Here is a 20237-nt window from a genome sequence, read left to right as displayed (position 1 = left end):
GCATGTTTTTCCTCACTCCTTCCCATCTTCAGGTGAAGCAGTCATAGTCTCCCAAGAGAAGAGTCTATGGTAACTCTCCCTTTTCCATCAGCAGCTCTGCTTGGTTTCAACTCCACAGAATATCATGCCCCTGACAGGTGCCCCCCTGACGGGCCTCTCCCCGACACTTTTCAGCTTCCTTTTGTTCCTCATTAGATTGTAAGCTCCTTGAGGGCAGGGAATGGCTTGTTTTTTCTTATTTGTATCTCCAGCACATGCCCGGCACACAGCAGGCACTTAATAAATGTTTCCTGATGTGAATTGAATTATGGTGTGCCTGTCCTTTGGGAGGTGGAGTAGGGACTGAAAAGGCCATGGCTGGGAATGAGCTGCATTGGAGCCAAAGCCTCTTTGGGTCCCCTGAGGCCCTGTCTTCCTTAACAGCCTAGATGTGAACTTGAATCAGGGAGACTGCAATCTATACTCTCTGCCTGCGAGTAGTCCAGGCTTGAGGTGCTGAGGGCCTGTATCATGGTGGTGGTAGTGTTAAAGAAGGTGGCATATGTGAGAGATGTGAACAGAGAAAGGTAGAAATGACAAAGTGGTGTAGTACAGAGAGAGCTGGGCCTGGTATCAGGAAGACCCGAGCTCAAATCCAGCCTCAGACCAGCTGTGTGCCCTAGGGTAAGTCACTTTACCCTCTTTGCCTCAGTTTCCTCATCTGTAAAATGAGCTGGAGAAGGAAATGGCAAACTACTCCAGTATCTCTGCCAAGATAACCCCAAATGGGGTCACAAAGAGTCAGGCACAACTGAAATGACTGGACAACAAGAAGTAACAAGATTTGATAGCAGATGGGATATGGGGAAGAGGGAGGTGTTGAAATTCATTTTATTCTCTCTTTTTAACAGAAATTGGCTAGGGTTTGAGGGTGAGCGAGTTGGCCATGGATCTGTCCTGTTAGAGGCACCAAGATAGAGTGGAAAGAACGCACAAGTTTTGAAGTCCTAAGTGGCTTTGAATCCTAGTTTGAATCTACTTATTCAGACGATTTAGGACGAATCACTTTCTCTGTCTAGGCATCACTTTCCTCATTTAAAAAAATTAGACCATTGGTCGACATGACCTCTAAAGTGACTCCTGTCTCTAGGTAGAAGATCCTATCTCTAGCTCTAGATAGGATCCTGTGTTTATTCTCTGAGCTTTATAAGATTCAGGAAAGGATGCCCTCTGTTTTCTTTCACTGGGGCTCCAGCCCCAGTAGGTGAGTAACAAGTCATTTTGCATTCTGAGTTGTGTTGATCTGGGTGTCCCTCCAGACAGGCCTGTAGGTCAGGAGGGGGTCTTGGAGAGTTCAGAATGCAGATGCTCACAGGGGCCCCTTTGTGAGGCAGTCTTAGAGAGGCTGGCTTAGAATTCTTGGAATCGGCATTCTTTGAAGGTTGGGCGTTGGGCCAGGCTGGCACGATGAACCAGAGTAGACCTGAATGGACACATTGGGACACAGACCCAGGAAGGCCGGTGAACTTCCTCAGGGTACGTGGTCCTGACACCTCAGGCTGGGTGTCCTGGGTAGGGGTGGGAGGGAGAGGGAGAGGGAGAGATTAAAGGAGGGAATGAGAAATGAAAGAGGAGGAGAGAACAATGGAGAACCTCTCCATGGGAAGGCTGCCTCCCCTGGCATAGTCTGGGTGCTGAGTGAAGCCTCCTCTCTTCTACCTTTAGAGTGGATTGCGGGAATCCTATGGAAGGCCAGAGGAAAAAGTGCTCATCAATCGTCACGAAGTCACAATTACCAGAGTAAGACTATGGGCCCCCTGCGATGACATCTCCCCTCCCACCCTTTGCCAGTGATTCTCCTACCCCCTTTCTTCTGTAGTGACATCTCCATTCAAGGACTCTGCCCCTGGCAACACCCTCCCCCTCCCCCGTGTCCCCTCCATGGCGGGGTGGCCGTCCCTCCCCTCTCACAGGGATGTCCCTGTTCTCCCTCTCGCCAGGATGCCTGGGACATGCAGGAGTTCATCACTTATATGTACATCAAGCAACTCCTTCGACATCCAGCCTTCCAGCTGCTCCTGGCCTCGCTTCTAGTGGCTAATTCCATTACCATCGCTGCGCGCACTAACACTTACCTTGGCCAGGTGGGACCAAGGGCCCCACTTTTGACTTTCCCCCACCCAACATCTTCCTATCTGTCCCTTTCCTGATGAGGCACCCAGGTGGCATAGTGGATAGAACACTGGGCTTGGAGTCAGGAAGATGAGAGTTCAAATTCTGCCTCAGATATATACTATAGAGATGTATGACCCTAGACAAGTCACTTCACCCCTGTTTGCCTCAGTTTCTTCATCTGTAAAATGGGAATGATAATAGTACTTATCTTCCAGAGTCATTGTGAGAATAAAGTGAGAGATAATATTTGAAAAAACCAAAACCAAACAAAAAAACCAACAAACAAAGACAAAAAATAAAAACAAACAAAAACAAAAACAAAATACTACAGTGCCTGGCACATAGTAGGCTTTAATAATTCCATTCCATGGGGCAGCTAGGTGTCGCAGTGGATAGAGCACCAGCCCTGGATTCAGGAGGACCTGAGTTCAAATCTGGCCTCAGACACTTGACAGTTACTAGCTGTGTGACCCTGGGCAAGTCACTTAACCCCAATTGCCTCACCAAAAAAAAAAAAATCCATTCCATAATCCATACCATTACCCTCCATAGTTGTTCTACTCATAGCTCTTCTACTATTTCTTCCTCTTTACATCCCCATCCATTGGTCCCATTCATACCATCATCTCTCCATCCATCCTTCTCTCCCATCATCTACTCATTCCTCCATTTATCCTTCCCACTCATCTCTCCCCCATCCATAGCATCATCTAGTCATCCATCCATCTCTATAATCTATTTTTTATCTGTCCATCTTTCTACCCATCCTTTCCCCAACCATATTATCATCTATTTCTCCCATCACCATCCTATCACCACCTCTTATTCATTCAACCATGAATCCAATCCTCCCCAATTCCTTCCTTCCAATCCATCTTTTCATCTATCCCTCCCTCTGTTCTTTCCTCCATCTACCATTCTCCATTTATATTTCTTTGTATTCATCTCCCCTTCCCATATCCATTCATTCATGGATAAATCTTTATATCTACCCATCTCCCAACCTTCCACCTACCAAGAAGACTTCACTGAGGATTTCCTGTCCTTGGCTAAACCTCAAGATTGAGAAAGAGAAGAAAAGAAAGAAGAGCAAAGAGAATACTACATCTGTCCTTACTTACAGGGAATTCCCTATCCCACAAGAGAGACAAAATTGAGGCGTATGCACCCTCCTAGGCACTGGGTGCTAAGGCCCACGCCTTCACTGTTATCCAAAACTGTAGGGCAAGAAGCAGAGACAGACTGGGGAAGACAGAGAAGGCTGCCTGGAAAACACAGGCTTTGAGGTGAACCTTAAGGATTAGGTAGGATTTGGAGAGACCAAGAGGAGGCGGTATGGTGGAATAAGAAGTGGGTTTGGACTCAGAAGACCTGGGTTCAGATCTTGGCTCTATTTTCTACCTGTGTGATATTGGGCAAATTATTGAACCTCTCTGGGCATCAGCTTCCTCAAGTGTAAAAATAATGGCCTTAGACCAGATGGCTTCTGAGGATCCAGTTCCAAATCTTTACCATGAAGGAGAAGATGTCCGTTGTGGGAAGAAAAGTGCTGGAATGCACATAACTATAGAGAAAGTTTGGAATTATGAAGAAAGTGTTGGCGTGCGACTTAGGAAGACCTGGGTTTGAATTGTGCTCTCAGATACTAACTCGATGTATGACCCTGGGCAAGTCATTTAACTTCCCCAGACCAAAGTTTCATTATATAGAAAGTGAGGGGAGTGGATTTGATGCACTTTCAAGGTCCCTTATAGTTCTGAATCTATGTTCCTATTATTTAGAAAAACACTTTACTGAGCCCACAGGGCTCTGGGTAGAAGCTTCCAACACAGAATTCAAGGCTTGTCCATAGTGTGAGTCTCACTGCCCTGCTTAGGCACCATCTCATAGACAGTAAACCACATTCCACTCTCCTCCCACACCCACAGAGCTCACAGACCTTAATCTCTCAGCTCTCAGACTTCCATCTCCATTGTCTGCACTCATTATAATATCATTAGCATGTGTTAATTAATTAGCACAGTCCAGCCCATAGCCAGTCCAAGCTCCAGTTGGGGAGTGGTTCTGTTTGTTCTGCAGCATTTGTCAATACCCCAAGTTTATCCCCTGGTTACCCTGATGTGGGGTCCCTTGGTTTTCAATCCCTAATGGCTTTTTTGGAGTTAACTTTTCCCAGCAAATTCCCAACAAGTTTCCTCCCTTGGTAATGGGGAAGAACAGAGAACCTGGTTTGGAGGTAGGGCTGAGCTGGAGCCAGCTCCAACAGAGACCCATTCTTCAAATTTCAGTGTGAACATTTACACCTAAGAAATCACAACAAATTAGGGCTTGATTTCTTGTTTTGTTGGTTGGGTAGAATTAAGAAAGTGATGGAGAAAATGTTAATAATTCATACTGAACTTTTAAATGTTTATTTTGGTTTTTTTCCTTCCTCCAGAAAGCTGGTTGTCAAAAACATTTACCAGGGCATGCCTGGCTCAAAGGTTTGATGTGCATCAAGGAGGAGTAGACAGAATGACACTATGAGAAAGACAAAAGATGGCCTTCCAATGGTCAAGCTTGGTGGGAGGAGGGCGTGGCAAGTAGGAAAGGGGGGCCAAAAGGTGGGTTTCTAGCCCGGGAGACTGGGGTAATAGTGGCATAGAGCGAAACTGGAAAGTTAGGTTTGGGGCAGGGTAGGGGAAGGTAAGTTCAGCTTCGGATGAAGCTGGGTTGAGAGGCGGAGGGGTCTTGTGGAGCACTGGAGATGCAGATCTATCTGGAGCTCAGAGAAGAGTCAGGTCTGGGACAGGTTTGGGAATTGCCCGATCGGAGGTAACACTTGAAGCCAAGAGAGTAGATGAAAGCCAGTATCAAGGAAAAGTGAGCAGAGCGGGGAACCACTGTATGGGGGGGGGGACAGGAGATCTGGGTTCCAACCTGGTCTCTGTTCTTTCCTAGCTGTGTGACCATGGGCAAATCCCTTAGTCCATCTGGCCTCTTTTCCCTCCTCTGTTAAATGGAACCCGATAAGCTCTGAGTTCTCTTGTAGCACATCCATAGATAGAGAATTGGAAAGAGAAACCTGTCTAGTCCAACCATTTTAATTCTTAATTCTTTTTTTTTTTTTTTGTGAGGCAATTGGGGTTAAGTGACTTGCCCAGGGTCACACAGCTAGTAAGTGTCAAGTGTCTGAGGCCGGATTTGAACTCAGGTCCTCCTGAATCCAGGGCCGGTGCTTCATCCACTGTACCACCTAGCTGCCCCTAGTCCAACCATTTTAGAGATAAAGAAACCGAGGCTCAGAGAAATTAAGGGACCTAACTCGGAGATAGGAAGTAGAAGAGCTAGGATTTGAACCCAGGTCTTTTGAATCCAAGTTCATCCTTCTTTGTCCTGTACTATACTGCCTGGGGTTAAGCCTTAAGAAACATGGAGTGGAGGGAGGAGGGGAGGACGAGGGACATCTCCCCTCTTCTCTCCAATTCCGCCCAACCCAGACCTAGGATTCTTATTATCCCCATTCCTGTCATCCCCTGCCCTTGAACACCTTACTCCCAGTCCTGTCTGACTGACACCCCCTCTTTTTTTTTCTCTCCCTCCCACGTAGCAACACTATGAGTTATTCTCTGCCATAGATGACATCGTCCTTACAATTCTCTTGTGTGAGGTTCTGCTCGGCTGGTTTAATGGCTTCTGGATCTTCTGGAAGGTGATTTCAGTCCTGTCCCTCCATCCCCCAAACACCCTTCCTGCTCCATCAGGCTTCTGGTCCCATATGGCTCGAATTCCACCGAAGGCCTCTGTGTGAGACTGAGTGCACCGACATCGGTGTGAGCAGGTGTCTGCTCTAGGGTTTGGGATGGATGTGTGTCCATCTCTGGTGGGCTGGGGTATGTCTGTATGTCTCTCAAAGGGGTGGTTGTGTGTCTGTGGGTAGATATCTACCTCTGGGGTGTTATGGGTGTGAATGTCTGATGTAAGTCTCCGTGTTTATTTGAAGGGTATCTTTGTGTGTGTGTGTGTGTGTGTGTGTGTGTGTGTGTGTGTGTGGCAATTGGGGTTAAGTGACTTGCCCAGGGTCACACAGCTAGTAAGTATCAAGTGTCTGAGGTCACATTTGAACTCAGGTCCTCCTGACTCCAGGGCTGGTACTCTATCCACAAGGATATCTTTTTTTAAAAACAAATATTTTTGGGTGGGGCAATGGGGTTAAGTGACTTGTCCAGGGTCACACAGCTAGCAAGTGTCAAGTGTCTGAGGCCAGATTTGAACTCAGGTCCTCCTGAATCCAAGACCAGTGCTTTATCCACTGTGCCACCTAGCTGCCCCTGAAGGGTATCTTTAGGTATCTGTGTGTGTGTCTGTCGAGAGGAGACTATATCTATGTGTGTACATCTATCTCTCCATGGGGGGAGATTGGGGTTGGGGTGGGGCTGTTTGCTGATGTGTATGTGTGTCAATTGTCTGTGTATAAATATCTGTCATTGGAGTGTAGTGTGTGTGTGTGTGTGTGTGTGTGTGTGTGTGAGAGAGAGAGAGAGAGAGAGAGAGAGAGAGAGAGAGAGAGAGAGAGAAGGAGAGAGGGAGAGAGAGAGAGAGGGAGGGAGAGAAACGGAGACAGAGACAGTGAGAGAGACAGAGCGAGAGGCAGAGATAGAGGGGAAGAGAGGAAGGGAGAAAGAAGGGAGACAGAGAGAGAGAGTCAGTTTATGCATGTTTATGTCTTTCTGTTGGTAGGGCTTCTGTTTGTCTGAGGGGTGTGTATTTAAATGTCTGTGGTTGGACTCTCTGATGAGCAGGTAGAGATCGTTGGACACTGACCTCAGTGGACTGCAAGCAAAACACCCTGTTTGTCAGTTGTCCCAAGACTGTTTTGAGCCAAACCATGTTTCAGGAAAATGCCTTTCAAATGACCTTCCTGCCTCTTCGCACCTGCCTGCTTATGGAGAGCTGGGATTGTGTGTGTGGCTATATATGTGTGCTTGTGTATGTTTGGACATGTCTGTCTGGTGGGGAGGGGTGTGTCTGTCTCTGTCAGAATGGTATGTGCCTCTGTGTGTGTGTGTCTGGCTCTCTATGGGGATGGGATTGTCTGTAGATTTATCGGGGCGGGGGGGGGGGGCGGTGTCTGTGTCCATTTTGGGGATATGTGTGTCTGTATAACTAACTCTGTGTGGATATAGTTGTCTGTGGAGGGAATGCAGTTTGTGTGTGTGTGTGTGTGTGTGTGAAAGTATGAGTGTATAACTATATCTTTTTGTTTGTTCCCCCTGTAAGATGGGGGAACTATCTGTTGGTGCCTTTATATCTCTGCACATGTCTATATGGGGGAAATTTACACATGCACCTGTGTGGGTGTTGTCTGAGGAAACATACATCAGTATTTCTGTGTGCCCATCTGTGGGGAAGGGAGTGCCTGGAGATTTGTTCTCTGGGACTGTCTTTGTGGATCACAGTCAGTGGACCATGATTGTTGGCATGTCTCTGAGTACCTGGGGTCTATGTATCTCTATGTCTGTCTGCTTTGCAGGATGAGGGGGCACTATAACCCTGGCTGTGTGTCTGGGTATGTCTGTGAGGAGATAGATACAAATGAGCTAATGTGTCTATGTATGACTGTTGGGGATGGGGAATGCCCATGTAGGTGTATAGATCTGTCAGCAGCATGTGGGCATCCAGTTAAATGCCTCTGTTTATAGGCTTGTGTATCTGGGACCATCCCCACTCCCCTGAGGAAAACCGCTCCTCAGACAACCTCTGAATCATCAGATCCAGGGGCCTTTTCTCAGTCCTGCCTTCCCCAATATCTTTGAAGCATCTGACATGGTTGCCACCTCCATTTCTAGAAATTCTCTACTGCCTTGCCCTCTGCAGATATCCTCTCCTAGTTCTTCTCCAACCTATTTGGTCACTCCTTCTTTGCATTAAGAGAAATCTAGTGTCCCATCAAGGGAAAGGATGACTTTGGCCTTGTCAGACCAAATCTAGACTATTGTGGTCTGTTCTGAATGCCATATTTTTATTTATTTACAGCTAGGTGGCGCAGTGGATAGAATGCCAGGCCTGGAGTCAGGAAGACTTGAGTTCAAATCCAGCCCTCAACACTCACTAGCTGTGTGACACTGGACAAAACACTAACCTCTGACTGCCTCAGTTTCCCTAACTGTAAAATGGGGACAATAGTAACATCCTACTTGCCAGGGTTGTAGTGAGGATTAAATGAGATAGTATTTGTAAAGTGTTTGGCATAGTACCTGGCATATAGTAGGCACTTAATAAATGTTTGTTTCCTTTCCCTTCTTTTTGATTTTTCTCTTTTTCAATTAGCTAAAAATCTATTTTCTCTCTCTTCTCTCTCAGAGGCAGTGAGGGTTAAATGACTTGCCCGGGTCACACAGCTAGTAAGTGTCAAGTGTCTGAGGTCAGATTTGAACTCAGGTCCTCCTGAATCCAGGGCCGGTGCTCTATCTACTGTGCCACCTAGCTGCCCCTGGGAAAATCACTTAACCCCAATTGCCTCACCAAAAAAAAAAAAAAAAGACATTGTAAAAACAGAAACATACCTAACATATGCAACAATTGGCACATGCATCCATGAGCATATGCAAGGCATATAGTACATGGACAAGCAGTCGCACTTCGACCTGGCTATGTGTCTAAACACTTCTCCAGGTTTCCCTATTAATAACATCTTAATCTGGTCACTGATTGAATAGACCCTAGCTCTTCTATGACCTGTTGACTTATAAGCCCCTATGCCTGGATTGGTTAAGGATATGGACTGATGATCATCGTCCTTGTCAGAAAGGCTAGGGGCAGCTAGGTAGCGCAGTGGATAGAGCACCAGCCCTGGAGTCAGGAGGACCTAAGTTCAAATCCAGACTCAGACACTTGACACTTACTAGGTGAGTGACCCTGGGCAAATCACTTAACCCTCATTGCCCTGAAAAAAAACAGAGTAAGGGGCTTCAGCTTGAAGCCTTTGGCATCACTGCCTTGCATCCTGGCTTGTTTCCCTTATGATCTTCCATAAACCCCTTCAGCTTTCTTCACTAGTCATCTAGACATATAGAAAACTGAGGCAGAGAGGGGTGGCTGCCATGCCGTCTGGTGGGAATCTCAAACTTTTAGCTGTACTTCGATATGCCTGTAGCCTTGCTCTCTGAGTGTCTCCTCTAGTCTTTGCTCTTTCAGTATCACAGTAACTATGGCATCATGGAACCTTTGGGAGAGGGCATCTGACTGGCATTGTATGCTGAATCTCTAGTTGCCCTGCTCATCTCTGGCATGCAGCCTCCAACTGAGCACTGGCCAGAATATGCCACTGATTTGTTGTTATACTACACTTACAACCTTGCTCCATAACCTAGTCTTTGAATGTCTCAGTGACAGCTCATTAAAATATCAAGAAGTCCATGGGGTGGCTAGGTGGTGCAGTGGATAAAGCACTGGCCCTGGATTCAGGATTACCTGAGTTCAAATCTGGCCTCAGACACTTGACATTTACTAGCTGTGTGACCCTGGGCAAGTTACTTAACCCCCATTGCCCCGCCAAAAAAAAAAAAGTAAATAAAAATATCAAGAAGTCCAGTTTGTGTATAAAGTAACAAGACTTACTATGGCCCACTCCTTTTTTGCAAATGCCACTGGACTGTGGTAATCTTTATTCTCTTGGCACAAGACTGCTCTCAAGCCCTCCAACTGGCATCTGTATGCAAGACAAGAGGTTTGCTTGGATGTGCCAAAGCCAACACTGGTACCTGTGTGAGACAGTTGGCCAAGCCTTTGAAAGCTTGTTCACCTCTTTATTCCATGGGTCTCCAAAGGACTTTGGAGGTTATACTTGGCATCTCTTGTCTTTCTGCTCCTGGGTCTTTTCACTTGTTGGTTCATCAATAGCAGCATAGATTTTTGATTTATTTTTATATTATATGTTATTGATTAAATAGATTTGATTTTAAAATAGCATTTTAAAAAAAATTAAGATAATAGCCACCAAATTCTAGAAAAGCCCATAGATTTTGAAGATGTTCTGTAGATGTTCCCTAGTCAGGAATGCCTTTGTTGGCTCTGTGTTAGTGGTCACATTTTGTTGAAAATTTATGCAAATGGAGGCAGCTATGTGGCGCAGTGGATAAAGTACCAGCCGTGGATTCAGGAGGACCTGAGTTCAAATTCAACCTCAGACACTTGACACTTACTAGCTGTGTGACCCTGGGCAAGTCACTTAACCCTCATTGCCCCACCAAAAAAAAGAAAAAGAAAATCAATGCAACCCACATATTAAACAGAGGCTCTAAAAACTGCCATTTGTCAATTGAAATTTCAGACAATTAAAAAAAATTTTTTTAAATCCAGATGATTTTCTTCTAGCTATTTCAACATTTTCATCAGTCTTCATGTTCTTCCGGCATTTTCCCAAAGTCACTAGTATAATCAAGGTACTCTAACACTTCTGGATAGTTCATATTTCCAACTACTTTCTCCATCATTCTCTGGAAAGTCAAATTGGTTTCTAGCCAACAAATATTTAAGTGTCTACTATGTGTCAGGCACTGTGCTAAGAGCCGAGAATATAATGAAAGGCAGAGCAACAATTCCTGTTCTCAAGGAATTCAGTCTAAAGGGGGAGATGACATGCAAACAACTGTGTACAAACAAGGGTTAATTGGAAATGAGGAGGGGGGAGAGGGAGAGGAAGAGGAAGAAAGAGAGGGAGAGAGAAGAGGAGAGAGAGTGAGGGAGGAAAAGAGAGATCCAAAGAGGGGGAGGAGACACAGAGAAGAGTGAGAGAGACATCGAGAGGGAGGAAGAGAGAGAACTATCATTAAGGGGGATTGGTTGGTCAACACAGCTTTTTTGGGGGGTGAGGCAATGAGGGTTAAGTGACTTGCCCAGGGTCACACAGCTAGTAAGTGTCAAGTGTCTGAGGTCAGATTTGAACTCAGGTCCTCCTGAATCCAGGGCCACTGTGCTACCTAGCTTAAGGGGGATTGATTGGGAAAGGCTTTATGTGGAAAATGGAATTTTAGCTGGGATTTGAAGGAAGCCAAGAAGACCAGAAGTTGTAGATGCAGAGCAAGAGAATTCTAAGTTTGAAGAAGAGAAAATGCATGGAGTCATGGAGTATATTGTTTGATAAACAGCAAGGAAGCCACTATTACTGGATCACAGTGTGGGGGGGGGAGCGGGGAGCAAGTAAGGTATGGGAAGAGTGGAAAGATAGAGTACAGGTTAGATAATGAAGGGTTTTAAAAGGCTTTCCATCCTGGAGGTGATAGAGAATTTATAGGTGGATGATTGCACTTTGAGAAGATCATTCTGACAGTTGAGCAGATAATGGATTGGAATTTCCCATGTTCATTCTTCACCCTTCCATCTGTCTCTGTGGTGCTGGGTGGAAGCAACCCATAAGGAAGTGATGATGGGGTTATACTCACTACTTTCAGGCTACAACACAGCCTCTTTCTCTGACCCCAACTCTTTTTCCTGATTCTGGTTCTGAATGAATGTCTGGGAGTAACTGATCTTTCTCAGTGGTTATCAGAGCTCTCTCCAAGCCCCCTGCGACTTGAGATTGAGGATCATGGCAGCGTGGTACACAGGTGGGGGGTGGGGGTGGTAAAGAGCACTGGGCCAATGATAATACATCTGTTGAGTAGCAGGGAAGCTGGGCCTCAGGTGATTGCCTCTGACCACTGACTCCTTCCCCACGCCCCTTCCAGGATGGATGGAACATACTCAACTTTGTGATCGTCTTGGTGTTGGTCTTGGGACTCTTCTTTGAAATATTCAATGCCATTGCCATCGTGTATACCCTGAGGTAGGTGGGGTGAAAGGACAGGCCTGTCTCCCTGAGTCAGGGTTGCCTCTCTACAGACTGAGAAGTAGGGCTTCAGAGGAAGGAAGAAGATGGGGGGCACCTCCAGGTGATGGCACACCTAGGTGATGGGGGGCACCTCCAGGTGAGGTGAAGATAGGATATATCTGGGGGAGAGAACAGATGGGAGGTGGAGTTGAGGGGTTGAGGATCACCTGCTTGTTTGGCATCTCCAGGGAGAATGGAATGGAAGGAGTGGGCACCCTCTCCTGGGAGGGGGCAAGGAGAAGATGGAGGAAGCTGAGCAATCCCCCCCTCTCCATTCTTCAGGGTATTGAGATTGGTGCATGTATGCATGGCAGTGGAGCCCCTGGCCCGGATTCTCCGCGTCATTATGCAATCTGTGCCCGACATGGCCAACATCATGGCTCTCATCCTCTTCTTCATGCTGGTCAGTCCCTTCTGGGGGAGCTCTCTCCCATCCTAGAGCTCTTTCCCTACCCTCCTTTCTAAACCATTTCTGGCCCAAGCCCCTGGAGACAGCACCACCCTTGGGGTCGAGACCTGGGTTCAAATCCCTGATACGACATTAGCATGACGTAAGACAAATCCTGTTAGTTCCTGGAGCTATCTACAAAATGGAAGCCGTGATGCTCATACTACCCATCTCCTAGGGTTTTTGTGAGGATCACGCTTGGTAGCTGCCAAAGCACCACACCAATATGTTATTGTAACCATCTCTAGGCTTTGGCTTCTTCCTCTAAAAGGAAGGTTTGGAGCAGATGACCTCTGAGTACCTTCCAGCTTCAAATCCTTTCACGTTTGCAGGTTTTCTCTGTTTTTGGGGTCACCCTCTTCGGCTCTATGGTCCCTGAACACTTTCAGAACATGAAAGTAGCTCTTTATACCCTCTTTATCTGCATCACCCAAGATGGCTGGGTCGACATCTATGAAGACTTTCAGTGAGTAAAATAATGGGCTCCCCCTGAGATATGGGAGGGGTATGGGTCTTGCCCAGGACCTCTTCCCTGAGAAAAGAAATATCCTACAAGCTAAGATGAAGAGCTCCTAATGGGGTGGAGGGATGTCGAGGGACCTTTGATTAGGGGCAAAGGAGCATCTTATGGGAAGTCAGATATGAAAGCTCCAAATGGGGAGAGACAGGGGACTTTTCATGGAGGGAAAGAGGGGCTGCTGATATGGAGAATTGGGGACGTCCAATATGGGAGGGGGGAATAAGGCATTTCTCATGAAAGATGAGAGGGTTTTGATTGGGGGGGCTAGAGTTGATTCCCAACATGATTCCAGGGGTTCTGCCACATCATGGATAGTGGAGGAATGGTAGGACCATAGATTAAGACTGAAGAATCCTCCAGGCCAAGGGAATAAAGCCTGAAGGAAAAGCAGAACTGAGACTTCCCTCATTTGTCACTTAAATGTCTGGTTTCCAAGGAATGAAGGAAGCTTGTTCAATTCCTTCCAGGCCCACAGCTTTTTAAAAAAAAAATTTTTTTACCTAATTTCTTTTTCACTCCTGCTAGTTATTTTGTTTTCATTCCATTGCATAATTTCTGTTGGTATATGGACCAATTTATCTTTAGTACACTGTCTACAATTGACCCTAATGTCTAAACTATTTTATTTTTCAAATGTTTTATTAATGCTTTTTACATTACCACCACTTCCCCATGTTCTCTCTATCTCTCTCTCTTTCTCTCTCTCTCTTTCTCACACACACACACACACACACACACACACACACACACACACACACACACACGCTTTTTCCTGCCCGCCCCCCCCCCCCAAAAAAGAACCTCTCCTTGTAACAAATAAACACCATCAAATAAAACAAATCAGCACATTGGCCATAGCTAGAATATATCTCTATGCAACCACCTCTCTCTCTGCTCAGATAGGAAGCAGGCCTCACCATAAGTTTCTCAAGAATCATGGGTACATAGATTTGAGTTGAAAGGAATCCTAGCGGTTATGAAGTCTAACCCCCTTACTTTACAGATAAGGAAATTGAGGCCCAGAGAGGTCAAGAAATTTAATCAAGGTCATGAGAGTACACTGCACTGCTCAGAGGTGTTTCAATATTGTTTCCCTTTTTACTTCATTAAGATCATCATGTAAATTATTCTCCAGGTGGTGCTTACCTTGTTATGTATCAGTTCATAAAGCTTTCCCAGGTTTCTCTGAATTCTCCATGTTCATTATTTCTGACAACATAGTAATATATTCCATTACATTTATAGACCACAATTTGTTCAGCCATTTCCGACTTGATGGGTGCACACTTTTCTTCCAGTGCTTTGTTACTATAAAAAAAGTGCAGCTATTAATATTTTTGTACACACAAGACCTTTCCCTCTATTTTTGACCTCCTTGGGGTATATGCCTAATAATGGTACTGCTGGGTCAATGGGTACATACACGTTTGTGACTTTTTTAGTATAATTCTAAGGTGTTTTTAACCTCCTCCCAAATACTTGAACTTTTTCATAGTTCTATCACATTAGTGTGCCTGCTCCCTATAACTCTTCCAACATTTACCTTTTTCCTATTTTTGTCATCTTTTCCAGGATGACACGTACAGGGTGGGCCAAAAGTTATGAAGATGTTTCAATATTTAATAAGTCCTTAATTTTTTGTTTTTAATTCACAATATAGCAATATATACTATATAATATATATATAGGAAATAAAGCAAAAACAATTTTCAAAGAGTTATTAAAACATCAGACCCCTTTGGGACTTTTGGCTCACCCTGTATTAGGGTGAGAGCTCAGAGTACTTTCTTATTTCTCTAAATAGCGATTTGGAGCATTCTTTTATCAGTAGTTCAACTTTCTTCTTTTGAAAACTGAATCCTTTGACCACTTATTGGAGAATGGCTCTTATTTGCATACAATACTTAAAAAAATCAATTCACCATATATCTTATATATCAGAATTTTCCTAATCAACTGCTTTTCTTCTAATTACAGTTGAATTGCTTTTGTTCTCATGAAAATATTTCAATTTTATATAATCAAAATTGTCCATTTTATCTTCTATGATTATATCTATTGCCTGTTTAGGCAATAGAAAGTTTTTCACTAGCCATATTTGTGCAAGGTACCTCCATTTATTCTCCTCTAGTTTTTTTTATGGTGTGACCTTTAGGTCACATTAATCCATTTTGGTGTTTACTGAGGTATATGGTATAAGCCCAGGGTATTTTCAATACTCCCTCTCCCCCATTTCATTCAATTTAGACAAGCCTCCTGAGTTCTTTTAGCCCTCCCCAAGTTTAGGCACATCAGAATCTCCAGTCTCTTACTTAGGGAAGGGGCACAAGGTAACAAGGGATCCCTGCTGTCTCCAGGATGGAAAATAGGGAATATGGGCTGGAGATCGGGGGTGCTGTTTACTTTGTCATCTTCATCACCCTCGGTGCTTTCATCGGCATTAACCTGCTGGTGGTTGTTGTAACCACGAACCTGGAAGAGATGATGAAAGAGCGGGAGAGAGAGCAGCAGCAGGAGGTGGCTACTTTTGCCACCCTGGAGGTAAGCGATGTGCCCTGATCTGGAGATTAGGGCTCACTGGGGAAGGGCACCTTAAGCCAATCACCAATCCTGGACTCTGGACTCAGGGTGGGTAAGGGGGTGAGGGGATGGGGAGGTGTTTCTATCCTTAGCCCTCAGCTCTTCAACATTTTTTTCTTTCTTTTTTTTTTCATTATTTTTTTTTATTATTTTTTTTTTTTAGTAAGGCAATTGGGGTTAAGTGACTTGCCCAGGGTCACACAGCTAGTAAGTGTTAAGTGTCTGAGGCCGGATTTGAACTCAGGTACTCCTGAATCCAGGGCCAGTGCTCTATCCACTGAGCCATCTAGCTGCCCCTTCTTCAACATTTTTATCACTGATTTGGATGAGGACATAAACGATAGGTTTATAAAAGGGATAGGGGCAGCTAGGTGGCACAGTGGATAGAGCGCCAGCTCTGGATTCAGGACGACCTGAGTTCAAATCTGGCCTCAGACACTGGACACTTACTAGCTGTGTGACCCTGGGCAAGTCACTTAACCCTCACTGCCCTGCAAAAACAAACAAGCAAACAAAAAAAGGGGTAGATGATGCAAAACTAGGAGATATAGCCAATAGATTGGGCAATAGGACTGGCATTTGAAAAGGCTAGAAAGTTGAGTCAAATTTAATCCAGTTGAGTTTAATAAGGATAAAAGTAAAGTCTTATACTTGGGTTCAAAAACTCAAGTTCACAAATATAATGAGAGAGTAGTGGCTAGATAGCACATCCGAAAAAGATCTAGAGGTTTTAGTAGGCTACAAGCTCAATATTAGTCAACAGGATGCCATAGCAAATGAGGCAGAAAAGTTCATGTAATCAATCGCAGTACATATTAATAGAGGCAAAAGTGTAGAAGACAGGTGGTAATATTTGTCTTCTGCTCAGCTTAGACCACAGCTGGAGTACCATGTTTACTTCTGGGTACTACATTTTAGGAAAGACGTTAAGGAAGGAGTATTTATCCAGAGGGCAGCCAGGATATCTGATGTAGCAATCATGCCGTAAAGAGATATATATTCTAGAGCGGGTTAGGTATCCCAGTGGACATAGCACTTATGGAGGGAGACAGGAACACCTGAGTTGAAATCTTGCCTCAGACATTGTTAGCTATTTGACTCTGGGCAAGTCACTTAACCTCTGTATGCCTCAGTTTCTCCATCTGTAAAATGAGGGGGGGGGAAATCACACCTACCTCAGAGTTTATGTGAGGATCAAATTAGATAATATCTATGAAGTATTTTGCAAACCTTAGGGTACTACATAAATACTAGCTATTCTTATGATCATTATTATCATTCTTATTACTGGGAGAGGTCGAAAGGACTGGGAATAGAGGTATAATCTAGAGAAAATTTATTACAGACACAATAATTGTATTCATCTATTTGAAGTGTCACCATTTTGAAAAGGGATTAGCTTTGCAGAAGTAGGATTAGCAAGTCAAACGTAACAGAGGTTAAATTTGACTTAATAGAAGGAAAAACTTCCTAACAATTATCCTAAAGTGACGCAGGGTAGTATTGAGACCCCTTTTCCCTGGAGGCTCCAGCTGAGGCTGGATGACCACACATCTAGGATACCGGGAAGATTCCTGATTATAGTAAAGGCTGTATGAAGTGACCTCTCCTAAGGTTCCTTCCAGCCTCAGGCAAATTTATTTTTCTCCTTACACCTCAGTTTCCACGTCTCTAAGATGGGGATAAATCACGGCTGCCCTGCCTAGTTCACAGGGCTTTGGGGGGGAAAGGGCTACTATAGAAATGTGAGCTGGTAGGGGCAGCTAGGTGGAGCAGTGGATAAAGCATTAGCCCTGGAGTCAGGAGGACCTGAGTTCAAATCCTGCCTCAGACACTTGACACTTACTAGCTGTGTGACCCTGGGCAAGTCACTTAACCCCTATTGCCCAGCAAAAAAAAAAAAAAGAAAGAAAGAAAAGAAAAAGAAAAAAAGAAAAGAGCTGGGATTGTGTTGTGCTTAGATGAGCAAAGAGGACTACACGAGCGACGAGAAACCAGAACTTCAGCTCGTGCACTGTAAGGAATGCCTCGGGGATTGGAGCGGGGTATCGAAGCAGGAGCCGTTTGCTGGGGGGATAATGCAGAATCTGAACGAGAATACCTGTGACAACTTCTGCCTGGTGCTCGAAGCTGTCCAGGAGAACCTACAGGCCTACAAGGAGATCCGGGAAGAGCTCAACAAGTAAGCCGGGAGTTGGAGGCAGCGGAAACTGAAATGGGCGGGGGAAGGGGACCTGGAAGGGGTGGGGAGGAGCCAGAAGGGGTGGGGGAGGATTGGAAGGGGCCTGCATAGGGCGGGGGGTGGGAGAGGGGTGGGAAACCAGGGATCTGTTGGCCAGAATTCCGGCTGGGTGGAGAGCTTTCTGACTTCTACCATGGAGAGCTACCCAGAGAGGAATAAGGCTCTGGGAGGGAAAGGGGAGGCTTGGAAAAGGGGTGGTGGTGGTGGTGGAGAGGACTTTGCGAGAGGGGATGGTGGAGGGGGGTAACCTAGGAGAAGGGAGGCAAGTCTGTAGGGGGTGGAGACCCCTGGAGGGAGTGGGAGGGCTGAAGAGAGGGAGCATCCTTCAAGTCAGGCAGCCGGGATGGGCGTGTACCGACGACTGGGTGGGAGGAGGGGCCCTTTTAGTTTACGAAGCCTTGGGTCTGAGCAAGCCCCATTAGATCTGGTTCTCTCCTCCCCAAACCTCCTATCTTAGGTGAGCAGTGTGCTGGGCCGGGCCCCTCTCTCTCCTCAGTTTCTGTCTCCCTCGCCTTTTCTTCTCCCGTCCTCACCTCGGTCCCCATCCCTATCCCTTCAGGATTGTAGAGGAGGTTCGCTCCATCCGCTTCAACCAGGAGCAAGAAGAAGAGATGCTACATCGGAAGTGGAACCGGAGCTTTTCTGAGGAGAGCGCAACCTCGGTGCACAGCCAGGACATCCTCTCCAGGCTCATGAGCAAGGACAAGGTAGGTGGCTCTTGTTATAGCCAGGGCGATGGCAGGAGTGCTATGGGGGGAGTTGTAGTGGACGAGTGAGATAACCCCCCCCCCACACACACACACTCTTCTGCCTCTTCAGGGTCTGGAAAACAACAGCATTCTTTATGGGAAGCTTATGATGAATCGATGAAAGGGCAGGACCCAGGACAAGAACAGCTGCACCCACCCAGCCTACTGGATCTGCCTGAAGCCCGGGCATGACCGAGGAAAGTCCCTCCTGCTCTTCCAACCCCCCAGCTCTCCCCACCCTGGGATTGCAGTCACTGCTCCAATAGTCAATTTCTTCCTCAGAGCTCCCAATGGGCACAGAGGCCTGGACATGGGGAGGGCAGGATACCTGGGCCCCACACCTACTCCCCCACTCCACCAGGTGCCAAGGAGAAGGTTCCATGAGGAAGCCTGGACCCTGGGTGAGGCCTTGGGTCTGGAGAGAACAGTCTGGTCTGTAGGGCTGGTGAGAATGGCTGTCTTAGGATGGAGATGGGGGGAGATATGGGATGGACCTGGCTCCAGGAAGTGTGAATATTCACTGCTGAATGGGGCACATCATAGTTAAATTCTAAAAATTTCCAGGGTGCATAGGATTAAGAATAAAGTAGAGTGTTTTTGAGGTGAGTGTCTGTCTGCTCTGTTCTCCTTCACTGACCTGTGGGGTAAGCCCTGGCCTGAGATGGGAGGGACACACATCGAGGAAAAAAAGGTACAAGTCCCAGCTTTGCTACTTACTGCCTGTGGGATTTTGGGCAAGTCACTTAACCTCTATTGGACTCAGTCTCTTCATTTGTAAAATGGAGGGGTTGGATTAGAGCTGTTAAATAAGGGGGTTGGACTAGGTCCCCTCTAACTCTAAGCCTGTGATTCCTTGAATCAGGGTCTGTCTCACTGCTATTCATTCTTCTCCAGCAGATATTTTCCACTGTGGCTCCAGGTTGCTCACTGTTGTGTCTCTTCTTGCAGCTGTCATTTTGAGAAAAATGAGAGAAGGGGGTCAGGGCAAAAGTAGAAGGGTTGGTCTAGGAATGGATGAATGGATGAATGGATGAAAAAGCTTACTCTGCTTCCTAGCTCCTAAACCCATGGGCTACAAATACAAAGGTGACACAGTCCCTGCCTTTAGGGAGTTTACATGCTAATGAGGGAAGAAAACCCATTTAAAGGAATTGGTGTTTAAAGGGAGAAAGCAGTGAGGGGTAGTAAAGGCCATATGGGCATAATTTGGAAATGGCCAAAAGAAGAGGTGTGGTGGTGTAGTTCTGGGCAAGATGACTTGGTTTACTTAATAGCTTTTATTTGTTAGAACCCAAAGGAAGGTTCTATGGAGGGGTAGATGTTATTGGGAAGTAACAGATTTTTTTTTAAAGCAATGGAACTTTTTTTTTCAGCAATGGAACATTTTAAAAAATGAATGGGGGGTGGGGCAGCTAGATGGCGCAGTGGTTAAAGCACCGGCCCTGGATTCAGGAGTACCTGAGTTCAAATCCGGCCTCAGACACTTGACACTTACTAGCTGTGTGACCCCGGGCAAGTCACTTAACCCCCTATTGCCTGCAAAAAAAAAAAAATGAATACAGGGGCAGCTAGGTGATGCAGTGGTTAGAGCACCGGCCCTGGAGTCAGGAGTACCTGAGTTCAAATCCAGCCTCAGACACATAACACTTACTAGCTGTGTGACCCTGGGCAAGTCACTTAACCCCAATTGCCTC

The 20237-nt window shown here is 45.8% G+C and overlaps 1 protein-coding gene across 1 annotated transcript; it reads left to right on the top strand.

Moving 5' to 3' along the window:
• Positions 1 to 1446: 1446 nt before the first annotated feature.
• CATSPER4 (cation channel sperm associated 4) lies at positions 1447 to 19109 on the top strand. Its single transcript, XM_043997907.1, has 12 exons — positions 1447 to 1515; positions 1666 to 1670; positions 1707 to 1779; positions 1980 to 2123; positions 5744 to 5845; positions 11862 to 11959; positions 12287 to 12407; positions 12785 to 12918; positions 15330 to 15513; positions 17514 to 17734; positions 18354 to 18501; positions 18614 to 19109. Exons 1-12 carry the CDS (start codon positions 1447 to 1449, stop codon positions 18662 to 18664), a joined length of 1350 nt encoding a protein of 449 aa, XP_043853842.1. The 3' UTR covers positions 18665 to 19109.
• Positions 19110 to 20237: the final 1128 nt, after the last annotated feature.

The sequence above is a fragment of the Dromiciops gliroides genome, chromosome 3 (genome assembly GCF_019393635.1).
Source record: "Dromiciops gliroides isolate mDroGli1 chromosome 3, mDroGli1.pri, whole genome shotgun sequence".
NCBI lineage: Eukaryota > Metazoa > Chordata > Mammalia > Microbiotheria > Microbiotheriidae > Dromiciops > Dromiciops gliroides.
Note: the sequence above shows the minus strand (reverse complement) of the source record. Positions and strands in the feature narration are given on the sequence as shown.

Coding starts and splice junctions, on each gene's coding strand:
- CATSPER4 (XM_043997907.1), top strand. CDS start 1,447: ATGAACCAGAGTAGACCTGAATGGACACATTGGGACACAGACCCAGGA. Junction 2,124..5,743: donor CTAACACTTACCTTGGCCAG/GTGGGACCAAGG, acceptor CCTCCCACGTAG/CAACACTATGAGTTATTCTC. Junction 18,502..18,613: donor GGCTCATGAGCAAGGACAAG/GTAGGTGGCTCT, acceptor CTGCCTCTTCAG/GGTCTGGAAAACAACAGCAT.